This window comes from Lytechinus pictus, chromosome 5 (genome assembly GCF_037042905.1).
Source record: "Lytechinus pictus isolate F3 Inbred chromosome 5, Lp3.0, whole genome shotgun sequence".
Taxonomy (NCBI): domain Eukaryota; kingdom Metazoa; phylum Echinodermata; class Echinoidea; order Temnopleuroida; family Toxopneustidae; genus Lytechinus; species Lytechinus pictus.
Window position 1 is genome coordinate 51,820,911 of NC_087249.1, and position 20,877 is coordinate 51,841,787.

Here is a 20,877-nt window from a genome sequence, read left to right on the forward strand (position 1 = left end):
CAAAAGCAAAAAGGATTCAGACAGAATTAATAATATTTCGAAAAAAGAAGCACCTAGTCCATATAAGGGAGGATAGTTCTTGAATTTCTGTAGTCAGAATGCAGCCTTGGGACTAAGGTGTGAATGTGTTTGCTTGCTTCGGCGCTCATGTTCGGCCCCTGTAGAGAGGTGTCCCGATTTCGGTAGACGTCATGGCGAGATTTGTGACATTTGTTTCATCATCACGTGATGTTTTGATGGTGTTTTGGTTTGAACATGAGCAGTGCATCCCTGAACATCTCACGGATTCCCTGAGATTAAGCTGGTAGCTGTCAGAGTTGTGATCAGGCCAAATGAAATTATATAGAATGGGTTTGGATTTCTTTTGCCTCAGCAAAACATGATGTCTCTATTGTCTCTTGAAAATTTCTGAATAAAAAAAAAAGATGGAAACTTCTTGTGAGTTCCCTTGAATCATTGTGACATATTTGTAAAAATAGAAAGTTGTGTATTAATGCTTGCTGCATTGTGAATTTTCTTATGAAAAGGACATATTTCCCCCCTCCAAATTGAAAAGGCTATTTAGTCATCACATATTTCTCTTCTAAGAGGATTTAATAAGTGTTTCAAGCATGGCAGTTTGAATGCAAGACATTTTTCATCAAATTTCACAGGTTTTATTTATTTTCCTTTTGTCCAGTTAGTAAAAGTTGGAATCAAAAGAAGAAGTCATTGATATTTACAAATCTGCAAACAGTTTCATTGCTAGCCCAAACTAATTGTTGCTGAAGTCGTCTGCTCCAAGCATTCTTAAATAAGTTAGCATGAGTTCTGCTTTGTTAGATAACATTGACTGAATTACATAGAACGTGATAGAGTAAATTAAAGTAGATAATGTTATTGGATGAATTCATAGATGACAGACACTCATGGGATCTGATTTATACGAGGGTTCGATCGTCGCAGAGTGCTTTATCATTAAGATATCCAGCGTCTTGTCATGCTCCCTCACTCATTAAAAGGGACACAATACTCCATGGAATAAAGAAAGCAGTTGGATTGATTATAACTTCATTAAGGGAACCATGGGCTTGTACTAATCACCGATTTAATGAGGTTGCCATGCACAGTGTCGTCGTCTTCTGCGCTGAAAATTTGCTTTCCTCGTCTCCGGATGCTCTCGATCGAGTTCATTCATGATGGTAACTAGTGGAAGGTCATAATCTCAATATGAAGAGAAATATTAGAGCATGTACAGTGGTGCTCAAAAGTTAATGAACCCTACCAGATAATGAACATATTTAAAGTGTCCAAGTTCTGCCACGTTTTAGATATTCAATTGTGAAATCAGGTGATAAAATATTACATTCAATAAAGTTTGTTTCTCTTGGCTCGCCGAACATTGCATTGTTGTTGTCTACGTTCAACACTCAGCATGAAGGAGTGCACATTGTGGTGGGGTTCACTAACTTTTGAGCACAACTGTATGTGCAATTATCGCAAGCAGGGCAACTTGTTGACTTTCTTCAATTTGATCTACTTTCTAAGGAAGATAACACAGACTTTCCATTGATTCCCGACTGCATATCAAGAGCCGAGTATTCGATAGGTTAAGCAGAGAAAGTGGAAGGGGAAAAAAAAGCAGTGCGGACTCCGAAGTCATGAGAATATTCTCTCTGTATGTCATCTTGAATATTCCATCTCCCATTCTCCCGGATAAGATTTAGACTATCCATAAATACGCTTACTGAGAATATAATTGCATTTCTTACATCTTGGGCAAACTCCTATAGTTTGCATAAGTAAATGGAATTTAATTTGATTAGAGGGGTATACTGCAACCTTTGACCTATGTTACATCATTAGAAAGTGGGGATAATTGTTCTTAATTTCAAGCGATTCAATTTCAGTCAAAGACACCCGCAAGAGCAACCTTGACTTGTGTATGCAACGCTGACACCTTTCAGCTTGGTAATGGATATGAATCTGAAAGTGAGTCTTCTTGGTAGCGGTTAACCAACCTGTGCCTTTGAACGAGCAGGAGACTCTTGTGCGTGGTCGATCCGGAATGACATTTTGGCCTGTAATTCGATTGGAGTCGGTTGCTGGGTCGGTGAAGCTATTATAAGATGAGCAGACCGACTTGATTACCTTGTCTTGTTAAGCAGTCAATAGTCTTTCAGCCAGACCCTTGTGGGTGTTTTCTGGGACAGGTTTGAACATTGGTTGATAAATTGATGTTGACAACACCCAAATGTATAAAAGATAAGCAGGCCCTCATCATGCATGGGCTGTCACTGTCACCTTTTGTTTTCTTTAAAGGAGAAAGAAGGGAATGTGTTAAATGTTACCGAAATCTATGAGGACCTTAATGCTGATGATAGGGGTCCCCGGTGCAATTTCAGGACAATGTCCCAGATCTCTGATGTTCAGCATTTAGGTTGTTGAGCTATGATGGACTACTCCTGTTAGATCAGAGAAATAAGAATCTGCTTGGACTACATTCTAGTTCTAAGAATAGGCCTATGTGATAGGTCTATCCCACACTCGTAGTCCTGGTGGTCCTGCAGCGACATCAAGATACCTTTGTGAGTTCTTTGTATCTGACGAATGGCATGAACCTCAAGATCTCATTATTATTCTCCTCAAGAGCGTTGATGTATCTCTCCTCTTGATAAGTATTATCCACTCTTAAATGGGGATCATTGAGCTTGTGTTGGTGAATACCAAGGGGATTTGGAGGATATCAAATGTCCTCCATGTTTGTTTTCATTCCGCTTTCCAATCTATTATTCCTTTACATGGATTGATGTGATAAAGAATACCCCAGGGTTGATTCAATTGCAGCAATCGATGGATCGTGCTTGATATGTGATGGAGTCACTCGGTGTGGTCATCAAGGAGTCGTAGAGAGTAGAGATCGTTGTAGGACGGCAATAGATTGTTTGATTAGCCAAATGATCCCTTCCTTCACACTAGCAGAAACGTGCAATGCAAAGTTACATGTAAGTCGCTACAACCCGACATTGCAGGATTTTTACCATTGATGATGATGTCCTAGTATATTGAACAAATGCTTCTGCCCAAACACCTGTGTGGAAGTAGTTAATAAAGAAATATGAATAGTTGTTCGTGAAATGGTTTTGATGTGTGATAACCATTCAACCACTCATTTTGTAGTACATGTAGTCCATAGTCTGATGCAGCAAAAGGCAATTCCCTTTGCATAATGTGATAGTACACATACGGTGCTACGGTGCTAACTATCCTTGCCCCAAGTAATGCAGTTCTTCTCAGAATACATCCCCCTGAGGCTCAAGTTTCTAGTATATTTTTCATGTTCATTATGCTACTTTTGGCTAAATGTTTACACACAATGTTCTCACATCTTCTCAGCATGATATTCTCATATCTTCTTCGCTGAGCACAAGCATTTGAATGAATTCCCTCTTGTGTGAATGTCTTGTGAATGATGCGAGTTGGAAAGCAATAGATTTTGAGATTAGCGGTGGATAGAGTGTGTGCTTGAGGGAGACTAAGAAGACATTAGTGGGACATAACGAACTGTGAATTCAAGCTGTCACCTCTATGTGCCATCTTGATGAGCAAACATTGTTGAGTTGTGACTTGATGTCTCATTAGAAGGCCATCAAAATAAAGATACTGGCTCTAGATATGACCATGGATTGCCTCATCAGTGTGATTTGTTCTTGCTACTTGTATTTGAATGATCTTTAATTGATCTCTTTTTGCATTCATTAAATAACAAATAGCAATAATAGTAACGATAATAGTGATAATGATTATGATGATGATGATTTTACTGATAAGTGGTAATAATGGCAATGATTACCGTATATTGATAACGATAAGAACAGCAACAACAACAATAATCAAATATGCAACATTTATATAGCCCCGAATGCCGGCTGTTTGAGCATTTAAGGAATTATTCCTTCCTGGCTACCATATACTCATTTACTATGCCTGTGTGGAGAGTTCCAAATGTACAATATGCAATAATGTATACCAATCCATGATTTAAACATTTACACAACACCGTTAGCTCTAGAACAGTATTGTGATATTGCTTGGTTGTGATGATTATTTGGTCCAGAGTTGATCTATTATCACAGAACCTTGGTCAGTCTTTCCAACTTCATGCTGAAAATTGCAAGTTCCAATTTCCTCAGCCTTCATTGTGTTGCTTGGTAACAAACATGTCATCTGTTAGGTGGAGATTGGCAAATATTTAGATGCATACATATGCTTGTTTCTGAGGAGTTTACGTACAAGATTAATCTCCCCTCATCTCTCTCTCTCCCTCTTTCTCTTTCTTTCTCTCTATTTTAATTTTTCATGTTGCTAATTTCCTGGTAAATATAGAACAAGTCATGATTTCAGAATATATGACCTTTATCATTTGGCAGAGGTATGAACTGAATAACACCAGGAAAAGGCAGCGTAGGTGTGAATTTGCCAAAAGCATGATTAATTGTCTTGTCTGACATACCGTGCAAAGTGTGTGTCATTTTTAAGGGAGTGTCGGTCTATTTGTCCAGGTAACTTTGAAATGACTTTAATCTCATGCAAATATCATAAACTTTAAGTACTTCCAATCTGCGTCATACTGTCAAAGTTGTGAAATTAATGATTTTGTATTCAGGAGTATAAAAAACAGAACAATTAATGTCATTTTGCCATATCCCCTCCCCCTTCTGCATTTCATTTCATGAACTGTCATTGTTATGATTATAGATACTAGTGGTGTTGTTATGTCATCTATTTCTCATTGTGATGTCATCAAAGTCAATCTGGAATGAGGTCTACACTCTTATCATATATGCCTAGATTCATCAATTTGATTTACATGTACAATATCCCATTGTTACATGAATAACAGCAATTTTAGTTCTTGTCTGCTTTAAATATAATCATCTGTTCTGGTTGTAAGGTTGAATTATAGCAAGAAAAATGTATTGCAGTAAGATTTGGGAATTGTTAATGTGATCAGATTTATTAATTTTTTTTTGCTGCTAGTCACATGCACTGCACAAAAAACAGCTTGTATGGGACTACACACAAATGATAGAATTGAACAGTTCAGCTTCTTTTAGGAGTTCAATGGTTTCTATATTTTGAATGTCCAGGTATCTGAAGAACAAGCCTACACAGATGAACTTTTCGCCCATGTGTTCTTCCAGAATGACATGAAAAAACAACAAACAAACAAAAAAATTGTGATCACTTTCATGTTACCAACAAAAGGAATTTCCCTTTAAATGATAACTATGATTTAACAATCATCCTGTTATTTTGGCCCAGCCAACGTGTTGCCCTTGTTGGCTGAACGTCAAGTTCAGGCGTCCATCATGCCTGCTCTTCTCATGAACATGTCAAAAGGTTAACCTTGGGAGATCTGGAAAGTGACTTTGTGGGGCAGGTTTCAAGTCAGAGATAAAGATGAAATGGTCTGTTTTGTCCATATGCAATAATAGTTTAACTGGATAACATCCGAGAAAATGTAACACTTGTTCCCTGACCCTCTTATTTATTAGCTCTGTGTGGAGGTGGATGCAGTGGTTATAAGTTTGGTAGCAAATACTAGTAGGATCGTCTCTATCTCATTGCTCAAGATGGGATTCATTCTATCTAATGTTGAGTAGTTTACTTGGATAACATAGAGAATGCTCCCTTGTTCTTGCGACCCTCTCAAGTTCTGTAAAGTGGTTGAGAGGCTGGTTATTAAGATACTGTCATGGCACTTTTGGAGAGTGTTTCATGAAGCAATTAGTCAGTAATTTTGATTTATATGTTCTTGAGCCAATCAGATGCAAGGATTTCAGTTGTCAGTTGTCAGTTTTTAAAAAGCAATGGCTAGGCTCTATTTATTTGATGAAATGGTCACTATAATGGTATGACCCATTTCTCATTGTGAATAAGTGTTTGCTCTCTCTCTACACACATTGGTGTGCAATTACAGTTTAACTTGATAATAATATCAATATCAATATCTATTGATCTATATATTTACCGGTCATGGTGGCTCAGTGGTAGAGCGTCCGCCTCATGAACGGGAGGTCGTGGGTTCGATCCTTGGCCGAGTCATTCCAAAGACTTATAAAAAAGGGACCTTCTGCCTTCTTGTTAGGCGCTCAGCATTTAGATCGGAGAAGGGTAATAATAACATGTTATGTTATGCAGGGCCCGCTGGTAGAACAGTTTCCTAACTGAAGTGGCTACCCTGGGTAAATAAAACATTATTATCTATGAAAACTCCCTCCCCCCTCCCGAGCCTCTCTGCGAGGTGGTGGTGATGCTTGATTGTAACATGAAAATGTGTATGTAATTATAATGATTCTCAATTTATTTCAGTATGAACTTTACTATATGATAGCACTCGTTGGACATTATTAAAACTTGGGGGAGGGATACGTGAAAATGTCTCCTTATCAGAGTCTCAGAAAAGGATTTTATTCTTGAAAATACCATGGCCCTGGAGATGCGACCTTTGAATGAAAATACCATGGATTTTGTTCTTTGGAGTGGTCAAAGTTTATTGTTCCAGGGTTATAATTGGGTCATATTCTTCAATTTCTTATTTGATATGAGTCCTCCCGATGGTCTCCCAGAGGTGGTTTAGAGTTTAGGGTCCTGACAGGGCCAGCAAGAGAAGTGACCCAAAGTGACATTCCACACCTTCCTAGATTATTTACAGGAAAACAAAACCGTGGCGGAAAGTCTTTATGTGGGACTGACCAATCCACCAAGGACCCCTAGAAATAAACACAAATATGTCTCGTCATAAATGACCTTTGTTTCTGTACTTCGTCGAATATGCTTCAAGACAAATTGGTCCCTAATTCCCAAGTCTAGAGAAATTTAATTTCCACTTTTATTTCAAATCCTTTGGATTTTCCTTATTTCCTTTGGGTATTCAGCATAGTTAAGTCGAGACAATCAATTTGATCTGATTTGGTCAATCTTGGGTAATCATGTACATTTGAATTGGATGGTTTGAATGAAAAAAATAAAAGAATGAACACATGTTCTAACGGTAATGACATAAAAATCTGGTGCTAGGACACCTCCCCCGTGGAGAACACCCCCCCCCCCCCCCCCCCCCGAGGACAACTCTCCCTTTGACTTGGAATTTATCATTGTAGGAATTTTCATTTGCGTAATGCTGTTCTATAAAGCTCTGGAATAATGGTGCAAGAGATGTGCTCTCGCAGAATGTCCATGTGAGAGTCGAGCTTCGGGAGTTGCTGATCCACGGAAATTGTCCTGTTATGGAGGAAAGTTTTTGTATTCAGAGATATATATGCTATTTATTCTACTTTCATTTTAAATGTTATTAAATCTTCTTTTTTTTTGTCTTTAACAGGTTGAGGTGTCAGACAATGGGAGCCCATCCCTCAAGTCGATTGCCAAAGTAGTGGTCACCATTGAAGACGAGAACGACAACGACCCCAAGTTCATCCCTGCCTCTACTGTTACCATCCCGGCAATCAGCGAGCCTGGGGAACGACGCTTCATCTCCCGCATGATGGCAATAGACAAGGACGTGGGTTCCAATTCTGACCTGAGCTACTTCATCAGGGATGGGAATACGCAATCTCGCTTCTATATCGATGCGACAACAGGGGTTGTGACATGCAGTAAGACCCTCAGTGAAGGGGAGAGATACGTTCTTCAAGTGAGTATTATATCAATGTTGCCAATTTAATGTTGCAAAGATTATGGCACCCAAAGAATTCTTCAACAGTGACCCATGTGTAAAAATATCATTAAAGGAAGACACAGAAAGAGGTCTCAGTAGAATAGACTTCTTATCGTTATTATGACAAATTTCTCATAGTAATTTCAATATAATGATAATCAATTTCAACGGTGTAATTCATTTTCAGATTGAAGTGAAAGACAATGGCCCGAGCCGTCGACGTAGCGACATCGCGAGACTCCCTATTGTAGTAACCACTGCCCCAGTGGAGTCCTCCAATGCCCCAATATTTGACACACTGATGGAGACGGAGACTCGGATCACAGAGAGTGATGCAGTAGGAAGCTTCATCAACTATGTCTTTGCCATTGATCCTGATGGTGATGAAGTCAGATATGCCATAAATGGTAAGCTCTTGTGGCAGGTTACTTATGTAGTCTATTGACCTGGGCCCACATTCACAAAACCTGAATAAGTCTAGTTATTACCTAATTATATAGGCCACAGTATACAATTGGGTGATTCCTAGACTTATCAAGGTTTTATGAAAGTGGTCCCTGCTGACTATTGAATTCTGGAATTCCTATTGATGTTGCACTTGGCCTACCTGGCTCCTGAAAGCAATGTGTCCAAGAAAAAAAGTATTTTAAATGCCCCACAGCAACTTGAAAATGTTTGATGCCAGTGCTGTTAGTTAAATATCTTTCCAAAGGGACTATAACAGTCAAAGTTGTCCACTTCATTTTTCAAAAAGTAGTCGAGACACAATGTTCCATATCTCACAGCTTTGCAAGCATGTTACCCTGACTTTTAGCTGCACTTCCAGGTATTACCTCCCACAACTTTGATGGAGAGTGTGAAGATGTACATACAGCTTGCAATAACCTCTCCACTCCAACTGAAGATCTGCATTCTTGTGATCAACTCTGACTGAAGATCTGCATTCTTGTGATCCACTCTGACTGAAGAACTACATTTTTGTGATCCACTCCGACTGAAGTTCTGCTTTCTTGTGATCCACTGACTGAAGATCTGCTTTCTTGTGATCCACCCTGATTGAAGATCTGCTTTCTTGTGACATAGCAACTTGACCAATCCTGTACATTGAATAGCACATTTTGACATCAAATTCTTGATCTTTCTTTCCTTTTTTAGATGGTAATGAGGATGGAGCATTCTTCATTGATCCTCAGGGTGGTTTTATCTTGATAGCCCAGCCCCTGGATAGTGAGACAAAGTCTTCTTATAATCTCACCATCTCAGCTTCAGATGGATTCAATGAAGCTACAACTATGGTAAGTGAATTAATCAAGTGAAGAATGTGGATGATTTATTGGTAAATGATCTCCACTGTTCCTTTAGACACTAATTTTGCAATACTGAGAAATACAGGAAACGGTATTAATTTACCCGTGCATTATTTGTTGGTAAATGATATCCACCTTTTCTTTATTCTTTTTCTGATAGTGCCATTTGCACAGATGATTGGCTCTTTGGTTATGTCCATTTTAATATTTTCTCATTTTTTAAATTGTATATTTACTTATGTAATCAAATGAAACAGTAGACAGCATTGTAATTCTTTTCGATCATGAAGGTGAGCTATTAAACAATGATGTGATGTTTGACAATATTGGAAATTATCATGTCACCTGTTGAGTACTTGTAGACATTAAATCAGAAAATAATAATTTGCTGTGATGGTTTTGTTCCAGATTCACATCCTAGTTACTGATGTCAATGACAATCCCCCCATCCTCGAGCAAGAGCTGTACGAGATCAACATACCAGAGAACACCCGGGTCAACAGCCCAGTCCTCCAGATCATGGCCACCGACAACGACGCCACCGACCGCCTTGTCTTCACCCTCCCGAGCACCTCTGACCCGGCCAGTCGCTACCGCTTCCGCATCGACAACCACAATGGCGTCATCTACCTCAACGAGAGCCTGGACCACGAGTCCCAGCGGCAGCACGTGCTCAACGTGGAGGTCAAGGATTACAACTACGGCACCCATCGGACCTACGCCAGGGTGGTCGTCAACGTGATGGATTCTAACGATCACATGCCGGAGTTCAGCGCCGAGAGCTACGAGGGGAAGGTGTTCGAAACCGCGGCTGTTGGGACTCGTGTGGTTGATGTCTTTGCGTTTGATAGGGATCAGGGTTCAAATGCGGAGCTCACTTATTCCATTGTTCAAGGTAATTATTCCCTCTTTCAATACCCCCAAACTAATCATCTTGTTTCATTGTAAATAAATATATATATCTATTTCATTACCTTTCGATAGAGAATCATATCCTTCCTTGAGATCCAGCAATGTGTAATGTCTTTAGAAGTATACAGATTACATCTTTAGATAATCAAAATCTTCACACAATGATCAAGAATTCAATTTATGTTCACTTTCAAAATTCACTCCTAGCACTATCCATATACATGTATCATGATCATGTTGTTTCTACAATTTTGAACCTCATATGATCGATCACGTTCATGATTTGCTGCTGGCATTTTCCATAATTCATTATCGCAATGGTTTAAACCAATCCATCAGTAAAAGGAAAGTATTCTCGGCTCATCATCTGCAAAAATCATGTTCATGTGTACCCTCAAAACGGCATTATGTACCACATCTTGTGGTTTCATTATTTGAAAAGGCACTCGGTTAAGGGTGGATAAATAATAATATTGTTTATAATTGCATAAGATCAGGCTGTTATCATATTGTGGTGCATGGAAACTGTTTAAAAGCATCATGTCACAGATGGGTGGCAGAACCTTGTGCATGCTATTTCATAAGTTAAGCCAGGTTGAATTCCAGACTATTCAAGAGTTTTTGTCAAATTTTGTGGAATGCTAGATTTCTTCCTCTTTATTAATATGACAGGTCAAAGTCAAATTGGGTTTATATTCCTATTATCTTTTTCTCATTTTTTCACTGAAAAAGAATCAATTTGATGCAGGATTGATGTAATCTATACTTCGAAGTCTTGGATGAGTTTGGAACTTTGGAACATGCATTCCACAAAAGTGTAATTTAAGTCTTTAATTTGATAGAACACTACCCTATATTAAAATAAAAATATATATTTAAAAAACCCTTAGGAGCTAATAATGTTAACAGCTGTATATTTTAACTCAAAGCGAATGCAATTTAGATGTATGAGACACATTATAAGCTTGCCATATATAAGCCATTTGGGATGTCGCAAGTAATTTTACAAACAACAAACAACCTCGCTGTGGAATGTTTTAAATTTGAGATTTTGAGCCCTTAAGGGGAATGGGGCATAGAAATCATAATATGTTTACTCCCTGAATAAATATAAGAAAAAAGTATGCTGAATGTAAGTTTTCCAGTCATTTGCAACTGAAAATGTGAAGAGATCATTTATTTGTGTGAAGTGATGTTTAGTTGATTTTGTATATGATATGATATGAAAACATCTTTTGTTTCAAACTGGAGATTGCTTTCCAATTTGAACCATCTATCATTTTTCTTGTTACCCCCGACCACCATCACCCTCACCCTCCCCGACCACCCGTACCTCCAATGTCCAACCCCTTACCTTGGTTTTATTCTTCTATCCAGCGACAAGGCACGGCGATCTCAGAGGTTGGCTGATTATTGAATCGTTATATTACCCCCCCCCCCCATTGCATATTGCCCCCCTCTGCATCTTGCACCCCCCTTAATACCCATTCAGACTAGACTCCAAGCAAAAATTGCTAAAAACCTATTTTAAACAAAATGAAAGGCCACATAATAATTTTTTTTAATACCAGTATAGAGTGCCTTTAAGTTAATTTGATCATTTAGTATTGATTGAGTATTTATCAGCAGTGGTTTGTTTCTTTATATGCTATGTAAAAAAAACCAAGAAAAACAGACAAAACAATTAGAAAAAACCTGCAAAATAGAAAAGCACCCATGTATTTTTGGCTTTGAGTAAACATGCATAGTTTTGCTGTTGTGATTTTGTCCCCCCCCCTTCATGTCTGAATGGGTATTTTTTCATACCATTGTACGTCTTGCCTGAAAAAAATATACATTATATCAACAATATTCCCACTTGCACGTATCCTAATTGGTGAACTTACCTCAACAGCATATTTTGATTACCAAAATATTAAAGTAGTAAGAATCTAAACATTATCTCTACTTAACGTTTTGAGGAGTACAAATTTATTAAAGCTATGTTTGCTAATTTTGTGAGTGAGAAATTCCTTGCCTTTCACTTTCCCTGCAGAATTTGTCAAGTAATTGCATTTGTTTCTTTAAACAAAAGTTATGATGTTATGCAAGAAACAAGCACTCAGAAGTGAAAATTATATTCCTACAATTTTAGAATCTAAACCATGGCTATAAATTGAATCTATTGATTGCAACCTTTAGCTTCTTCAAGCCTGTATTCATTGATGTAAATTATTATCAAACCGAAGAGCCCTTATTTGTGAAAATTGAGTAACTTTCTGGTAAGACTAGACAAGTCTTTCAAAATAAGGAGTTCTAGCTGTAGTACACTCAAAGTGCTAAATTCTCAAATGCCGCATACTGTATTAGAGAGATGCCACTTATATGCCAAAAGTAGCAATTCCTACTTTTCTAACATATTTTCTGTTAAAAAAAAAATCTATTTTGTGTACAAGAGGACACACTGTAGATGATCACGTTTTATTCTTTTTTTAAAGTTCAAGTGGCAGTGTGGCACCCTTCTATAAAATGTGGCCATTTTCGAAATATATTTACTAATGCAATATTACATTGCAGTGAATTTTGCATGTTTGAATGATTATTGCTGAATATGTTTTCCAGGGGTGACAGTATACTTGCCTGTATATTTTGACAATAACTAACACATGAGCCTGACTGACGTTAGAATGAATGAGTTTTATATCCCATTGAAATGATTTTGCATTATTCATGATGTACGTTATGTGCATACATTGCACCATTAAATGAAATTTTCTCTTGGGGAAAATATTATTGAAAATGTATGCATCTTCAGATTAGAAAATAGAAAATGAAAATAATGTTAATATTCTTGTATGTAGTCATCATATTTGCAATTAGAATTATAGAATCACCTTACACGGTGATGATATAAATGAAATAACAGCATGAAATAGACAATATTCATCTTTTCCAATGACTAATCTTGCATTAATATATATGCATTAGTAATTTTAGTATGGATATTTATGTAGAAAAATAACATTCATTGCATTAACATTTTAGTCAAGAGCATTTATCGTTTTGTAAAAAGATGCTCTCATCTTATACTACAATTAAATATTTCTTCACATCAATATTTTCAGTCTTACTACGGTACATGTATATCCATTCTCTAATATCGTAATAATGCATGTGATTTGTAAATTCAAATAGAATATCGTATTGCACCTAACCTGTATATAACTTAATATTGTTTTACTATTAATTCTCAGAAACCATAGATATGTATGCTAATGATGCAGAGGATAGATAATCTATCAAATTACCAACTTATATATGTAATATTAGCTTTTTAGATATAGTGCTCTTAGTCTGTTCTTTATTAGGATCAACTGGAACTTATAAAGTTTATTATAATTTTATTTTCGAATGATCTGTTCTTCACATAATCTGCTCTTTCTCTTGTAGCCTAAAATGAATCCATTAGTGTAACAACATTGGTAGTCTGCTGAATGAAACTGCATACTGTAAAAGAGATTACAAGATAAGAAAACATTGATAAGTTGGTTATATCATCAGGTTAAAATGTAGATTTCCTATTGATGATTGATTGATTGGGGAATATGTGCATTATTTAAATCTCTTCTGTATTCCTTTATCACAGGAAACATTGGTCAAGCCTTCAACATTGACCCAATCCTTGGGACAGTGACTGTCGGACATGAGCTGGACATTGAACAGGAGGCCAAATATGCCCTGGTGGTGCGAGCTACTGACCATGGTGTCCAACCTCTCAGCAATGTCTGCTTCGTCAATGTTACCGTCACGCTCTCCAACAACGCTCCACCGAGGTTCAGAGAAGAAGAATACATCAGGGAAGTTGCTGAGAATCTCCTTGGGAATCAGTTTGTGGCCCAGATTTCAGCCGTCAGTCGCTCATCAGTCTATTACGAGATCACCAGAGGTAATGATGACAGGCGCTTCGATATCAACTCCAACTCCGGTATCATCACAACAGCGATGCCTCTGGATTACGAAGAAGTCAGCATGTACAACCTGACAGTACAGGCAACCAATATGGTGGGACTTCGTACTAATACTTGTCTTGTGATCCATGTCCAGGATGTCAATGATAACTCACCCGTGTTCAGTTCCGTTGAGTATGTGGGTAGCATCTCTGAATCGGCGTCGCTCAAGAGTGTGGTCTTGGATGATGACAGTCGTCCATTGGTTATCAGCGCAGAGGATGCAGATTCGGGTCCCAATGCTCATCTGGTCTATGAGATCATTGATAGAGATGCACAGATGTACTTCAGTATTGATGAAAGCACTGGAGCCATCCGTACCAAGATGCCTCTGGATCATGAGCGTATCCCTGAGTTTGAGTTCTCTGTCCAGGTCCATGACACAGGCAGTCCTCAGATGATGGCTGACAAGCCTGCTAGGGTAAGGATCACTATTATCGATATCAACGACTCAATGCCACAGTTTGTCAAGGCAGTCTTTGAAGCACAGCTCCTACTGCCAACCTACGCTGGAGTGTATGTTTTGACGGTAACGGCTGTTGATGATGACGAAGTCAGCATGTCTCAGCTGGAATACTCAATTCACGAAGGTGACCGCAGTCACCACTTCAGTATTGATCCAAGGTCTGGGGATATCTTTGTTGCAAATAGCACAAACCTGAACAGCGATTACGACCTGACTGTCCGCGTCACCGATGGCCTCAATATCAACCATGCCCAGGTTCTGATCCATGTTGAAGCTCGCCCCACCTCCAGCTTGCGCTTCCCAGCCAACGAGTGCTACGCGATCATCCGTGAAAACTCCAGTACTGTCCACGACGTAGCCGTTCTCTCCGTCATAGGCAGCACCCTCAATGAACCACTCACCTACACCATCCTGAACCCTTCACCAATGTTCTCCATCAAGCCTACGTCAGGGATTGTACGAAATACCGGCATTCCCTTCGACAGGGAGGAGCAGGACAGCTATCACATTGTGGTTGAGGCCAGAGACAGACGTGATCCACCCAGAGTAGCCCACATCATCGTCAATGTTGAGATCCTGGACATCAATGACAACCCACCAATCTTCATCCATCATCAGTACAATGCCATTGTCCAGGTGGATGCCAATGTTGGAGAGGTTGTACGACAGGTAAGATTTAAGCATGTGTAGGTTCATAAGTCAGGTGATTATGGGCAGGTGATCAAGAAGGAAAATTCTTTGTTTGGATTGGACAGAAACCAATACTATGATGCATTTTTTAAAAATTTTCATTTCCTTGCATTATGAAAAGAGTTAGATTGAAAAAGCAAGTGATTCCATCATTTTTAACCCAAATTTATTTACCCACTATTATTATTGATTGATACTCTTGTTATGGAAGATGTATATGCACACGTACAGTACAGTTCTGGAAATTTCAAAGAGCTTTCCAGGAAGAAGACATATATTGGGAAAGGTTCTAAGCTTTTGAGCACTTTCCACAACCAGTAACAGTCAATCATAAATTTCCGTATGTCAATCAAAATTATTGTTGCATTGACCATTTGTTCACAGGACTGACTAATGACCAATCAGAATGGCGTTACTACTTCAGAATTAATTGCAAATCTTTGTATCTCACTCTTTATCTTCTTCCACCCCTAGGTTACAGCTATTGACAGAGATGTAAGCAAGAATGGTGAGGTTCAGTACACCCTGGTAGAAGGTGGTGAAGGTCACTTTGCCATTGATTCCAACACTGGTGTCATCACAGTACTTCAGAAGATTGGCGCCAACTCACAGAACAAGAATTTTACACTCAAGATCAAGGCGAGCGATAGAGGTAAGTGAAGCACTTCTGTAAAGTAGCAGTGTGGCCTTCTGTTGTTTCAAAGAAACTTGAAAATAGGCATTTGAATGATTGTTTCCTTGGCTTATGGATGATATTTCTGTTGATTATGAATAGATTTGTACAGTCATAGTCAACTAATTTGAAGGTGTTCCTGTAGTGTATAATTGTTTCATGTGTTCTATTGTTTCATTTGGTAAGTTTTCCATGTCTATCAGAAGTTTCTAAGTTCATCTGCGTCAGTACATTATTTAAGCGTCAAATAGTGATCTAGAATATTGTTTCTTAGTCAAGTGATATAGTCCTTTACTCACTATCTAATCCATACATAATATTATACTGCTACCAATGCTTAGTAAGAGTTGATAATCCTTCATAAGGAATACAGATGTCACAACAACATTCTTTGACATTTCTCGTTGATGCAGGCAAGCCCAACCACAGTACAGTGGTGAATGTTCCGATCACAGTCCGCAACAAGGCCATGCCAGTCTTTGAGGAGCAGTACTACCGCTCAACCATCCCTGAAGATCTAGAGCTACACTCTGCCGTGCTGCAGATCCAAGCCATCTCACCCCATGGAAGGGATCTCATCTACAGCATTGGTGAAGGAGATGAGTTCAACCAGTTTGATATAAATCCTCTAACAGGTAGGTTTGAGGCAATTCTATTCCAAAGTTCTTGAACTCTCACCCCTCTAAAACTTTCCTATAATGCATTATGTTTGAACATTTGAGATGATCACGTTTCTTTTCTTTTAATCTGGGCTGTGTAGTTTTATACTTAACATAATTTTTAGCTCATAGTTGGTAATCTTTTACCAGAATCAACCTTTATTGATGAGTATATTGATGAAAAGAGATGAATCACCTTTCTATGTCTTGATGCAACTTTTTTCGGTTAGCTCGCATGAACCAATCAATTGGCACTTCATAGTAAAATTTGTTGCACTAATCTTTTCAATAATTCATCTCACTTCAGGAGTGATTAACCTGATTGGAACTGTAGACTACGAGACCCGTCAACTCTACAGCCTTGAGGTCCTAGCAAGCGACACCCTGACAGGAGCATCGGCTATGGTCACTGTGGACATCACCATCAGCGACGTCAACGATGTGATGCCCAGCTTCAACCAGAAGATCTACCAGGCAGTGCTGTCTGAGGCAGTCCCGGTCGGCTCTACAGTCCTCCAAATCAGCACCACTGATCAGGATTCACCCAAGAACAGCGGTGTCCGCTACCAGATTGTCCAGAGTGACAACCAGACGGGACACTTCCACATTGCAGCCAACAGCGGACTCATCCTCACCTCGCATGTGCTCGATTATGAAGAACACAAGAAGCACAACTTTCTTGTCGTGGCAACGGACAGTGGGATGCCACCGCTGAGAAGCGAGACGAGAGTCAGTATCCGAATCACCGACATGAACGACAACCCTCCGCAGTTTGTCCACCGGGATTATTACTGTTCAGTGAGCGAGATTGCAGAAAGGGGTGCCTTTGTGACGGCAGTGTCAGCAACAGACAGGGATATCTCTGACATGGATCAGCTGACCTACTCCATTGTGTCAGGAAATGAGGATATGACATTCACCATCAATAAGAAAACAGGTAATTGATTGATTTTCTGTGGAATCTCTCATAGTAGTACATATGAATATGTATGGATTACACCTTGTACCAAAAACAAGAAACTATACTGAATTTAATTCATTGTATTATATTAGGAAGAATCATAGATTATGAATTCACTCTAGATTTCTTCTATCTAGTCAGAACTAATTGTGGATAATTCATGAGTATTATCAGGAGTCAAAATGAACATTTATAACTTAGGAGTAGGTATTGCACTTTTGGGATATTTCCTATTTCAACAGAACTCGGTTGATTATTTCTATCCTGAATTCCCATTTGCTAACAGGCATCATCAGCCTCTCCAACTCCCAGAAGCCTCAGCTGATGACGGGGCGCGGCTACCACCAGCTGAACGTGTCCACCTCGGACCACGTCTTCACCAGTTCAGCTACCGTCCATATCAACGTCACCAGGGTCAACCGCCATCCTCCGGTCTTCAGCCAGGAGGAATACATCACTGACTTCATGGAGAATGGTACCGCCGGAGAAGTGGTCTTTCAGGTAATAGTATTCCATTCTAAAACAGCACTTTCCACTTTGTTGATGTCTCTGATGTTCCTATAGATATACCCTAAATATTGAAGATTTTATCTTGCCTGTATCATAATATATTGGTGATGTCTCTGATGTTCCTGCAGTTATTTCCTTGAGAAGGATTATGGCTTGCCTGCAAACAGTGTATGTACATTTTCCACACCCTGGGGAATATTCCTGCTAGGTGCCTGACATCACTGAGGACTTCCTTGACTTTCCATCTTCCCGGGAACCCATATGATATGTTGCAAATAATAGATCAAAGAAGCTAGAATATTATCAGGACTTGAATTCTTGATGTGATCCTTAAAGCGTCCATTGACTTATCTGCCGATCTGGATTACCAATATTTTGCCATGTGAATGAGAGAATACATATTGCAAGATCCTGCCTTTGCTTCAGATCAAGTTTCTCCAACTTTTTTTTCTCTCCAAAAATGCAGTTGGGGTGGGGTAAGAACCCAATGTATTATTTGAATTGGTCATGGTTTTGTGAAATTTCAAAATTTCAGATTCGGCTTCATTCTTGAAACTTTTTCTTTTTGTTTATCAGGTTGTGGCTTCTGATGATGACAGCGGTGACAATGGTGTTGTCACTTACTCTATCATTAGTGCTGAGGCTAGACGGATGTTTGATATCGACAGTGAAACAGGTATGCTTTTTACCTTCACCTCAAATAATAGGCATTATTCATTGAAATATATATAGGTGGTGTACACCGTTGTAGATTTTCCTGTTGTATTCCCAGCAGTGGTAACTTGAATGAATTAATCTTTTTAAAATTAGTTTTGATATGGGCTATTCCACGGTTACCCACGTTACATTTGGAGACACCTTGACTCATACTTGGAGCTGTAACTCCATTATTATTGATAGGAACTAAACATCTCTTTATCACAACATAGTATGCAGTCTGACTATCCTTTGTATAAAAACAAAACTTGGGAAATTTTATTATGCTCCTGGCAAATCTTTGAAATGTGTCGGTTACTCATGTTACATGATTTGGACATGCATAAAATGAAAAGTCGACATCAGTGAAAAGTGTCCTCATACAAGGCTTTTATGAAAGTTGATTATATCCATTTCAAAGAAGTATATTAGGGAGACAAACTTTGTATATAATTCAAAAAATAAAGAACACATGGTTTTTAATAGGGGTGCAGATAAAGTGGTTACTCACGTTACGGTTACTCACATTACATTTTGTCCATGTATGGTCAACAACATAAATGTCACTAAAAATTCAATAATGTGTGTAAGATTCATGTTTCTGTTTCTGTAATAATATGAGTAGGATTTCAGACACCAGTTTATGTTTAAAGGTAACATTCTGAATAAGTTTCCTCCTCTCTTTTACTTATTGGTCAGTTTATGGGTAATGTATTCACTAAACTGAAAGAGATCTGGCTTGGGCTGTGTAAATCAAAAAATGTAACACAAATGCATTCCATTTCTTGCCTCAAGCCCTCAACATCAATTAAAGAACCAGCAATTAGTATAATTAAAATGTGCAGTTCAGATGGGCTTTATATTGAATTTGAATTTATAAGCTCATGTCCACCAACCTATGGAATTGCCCATATATTTATATGAACAGTAATCAAACCTTGCCTCAGAATCACATATTGTGTATTAGTGCAATTAATTAGACGACACTGTAATGTCTTTTCAAACCCAAGATTTAATGGTTTAGAATGATAAAGTTTGGACTGTCATAGCCAATGTATGCATAACTTTGGTGATGAATTGATGTATCCCATGATATGTTGAGTCTTGCATTTCTATACATTATTTTTTATATATCTAGTAAAAATTGAAGGCTATATGCATTTGTTCATTTTGACAGCATTCTTTTTCCAATTTATTTCTCACCCAAATGAATGCTGATGAGTGATATAACATTTCATCCTTCTGGCACCTTATTTAGCCTGAGCCATTTATTGTGAATTTTTGCATGAATGGGAAAATACCCATAATAGATGATTTACTATCAATAAGATTTTTGTAATGTATGCTTATTTGATATGTATGAATTATTATTTATCATTATAATGAAATTCAGATTGTTCCTTCTTAGGTGTTTGCACTAAACCTGATACAGTTATTTTACCCATGGCATGACTAAATTCATTAAAATTTTTGAAGATATGAGACCAAATATTACATATTTTGAAGCATCTGTATTGATATGTTCTTAGTTCTATCTGTTCAAATCACCGCATGATTCAATTCACAATTGTTTTAACCCATCCTAGCTCACATAAAATTAATTGTTTTTAACCCTGCATGGATTTCCCCCCTTCTCTTTCCATTCCTCCTCACCTAATACCATGTGTCGTAGGTGTTCTTATGTCAGAGATGCCTATAGAGGGAGACTCAAGTATGTTGTGAAAAAAACATTGTGTGAAATATTATTTCCCCAAATTTTTATTTCATTATCACCGTTTTATGCAGATTGCTGTGAATTTATGCACTTATGTTTGATTTTGATTTTATTTATTTTGCCAATTTTGATGACATGCCTGAAAACGTGTAACTTTGCCCTTGACATGAACGCGTCTTGACAATGGATTTGAAGTGATTTGGCAGACTATGTTCGATTCTGTCAGGTGTAATATCAAGGTTGTCATATTAATTTCAGTAAAACATGTAGCATATAATTGGATCAGACTGAAGATTAGGGATGATGTGGGATCTGTTTGCCAACTTGACACACCTATTTCACAGAATCTCAAATAAACAAACAAGGACCAGTAGACATGTGACAGAGTAGAGAAGAGAGGGGGAGGGGGTGTTTCAAGATTTTTTATTTCTGAAAATGCTTTCTTGATTATTGAATACCAGTGGGATCTGCCAAACATTGTATGGGAAATAATACAAAACAAACACTTAATAGTATGTATATACATTTTGGCTAAAATATGTTTTCATTGTTGTGTGTGTGTAAAATTAAGAGTACTTAAATCTCCAGAATAGAATTTTAT

General features: G+C 38.2%; 1 protein-coding gene across 2 annotated transcripts in view; it reads left to right on the forward strand.

The window, feature by feature from the left end:
• The first annotated feature begins 7,370 nt into the window (after positions 1–7,370).
• The window catches only part of LOC129261115 (protocadherin Fat 1-like), a 42,245-nt gene continuing 28,738 nt past the window's right edge, over positions 7,371–20,877 (forward strand). For both annotated transcript variants that reach the window (XM_064099217.1, XM_064099218.1), the window contains exons 1-10: positions 7,371–7,678; positions 7,890–8,109; positions 8,858–8,997; positions 9,418–9,904; positions 13,547–15,042; positions 15,538–15,715; positions 16,150–16,371; positions 16,703–17,332; positions 17,643–17,857; positions 18,443–18,542. In XM_064099217.1, the coding sequence (XP_063955287.1) occupies positions 7,526–7,678; positions 7,890–8,109; positions 8,858–8,997; positions 9,418–9,904; positions 13,547–15,042; positions 15,538–15,715; positions 16,150–16,371; positions 16,703–17,332; positions 17,643–17,857; positions 18,443–18,542 (3,841 nt within the window). In that variant the 5' untranslated portion in view covers positions 7,371–7,525. The remainder of the gene's footprint in view (positions 7,679–7,889; positions 8,110–8,857; positions 8,998–9,417; positions 9,905–13,546; positions 15,043–15,537; positions 15,716–16,149; positions 16,372–16,702; positions 17,333–17,642; positions 17,858–18,442; positions 18,543–20,877) is intronic.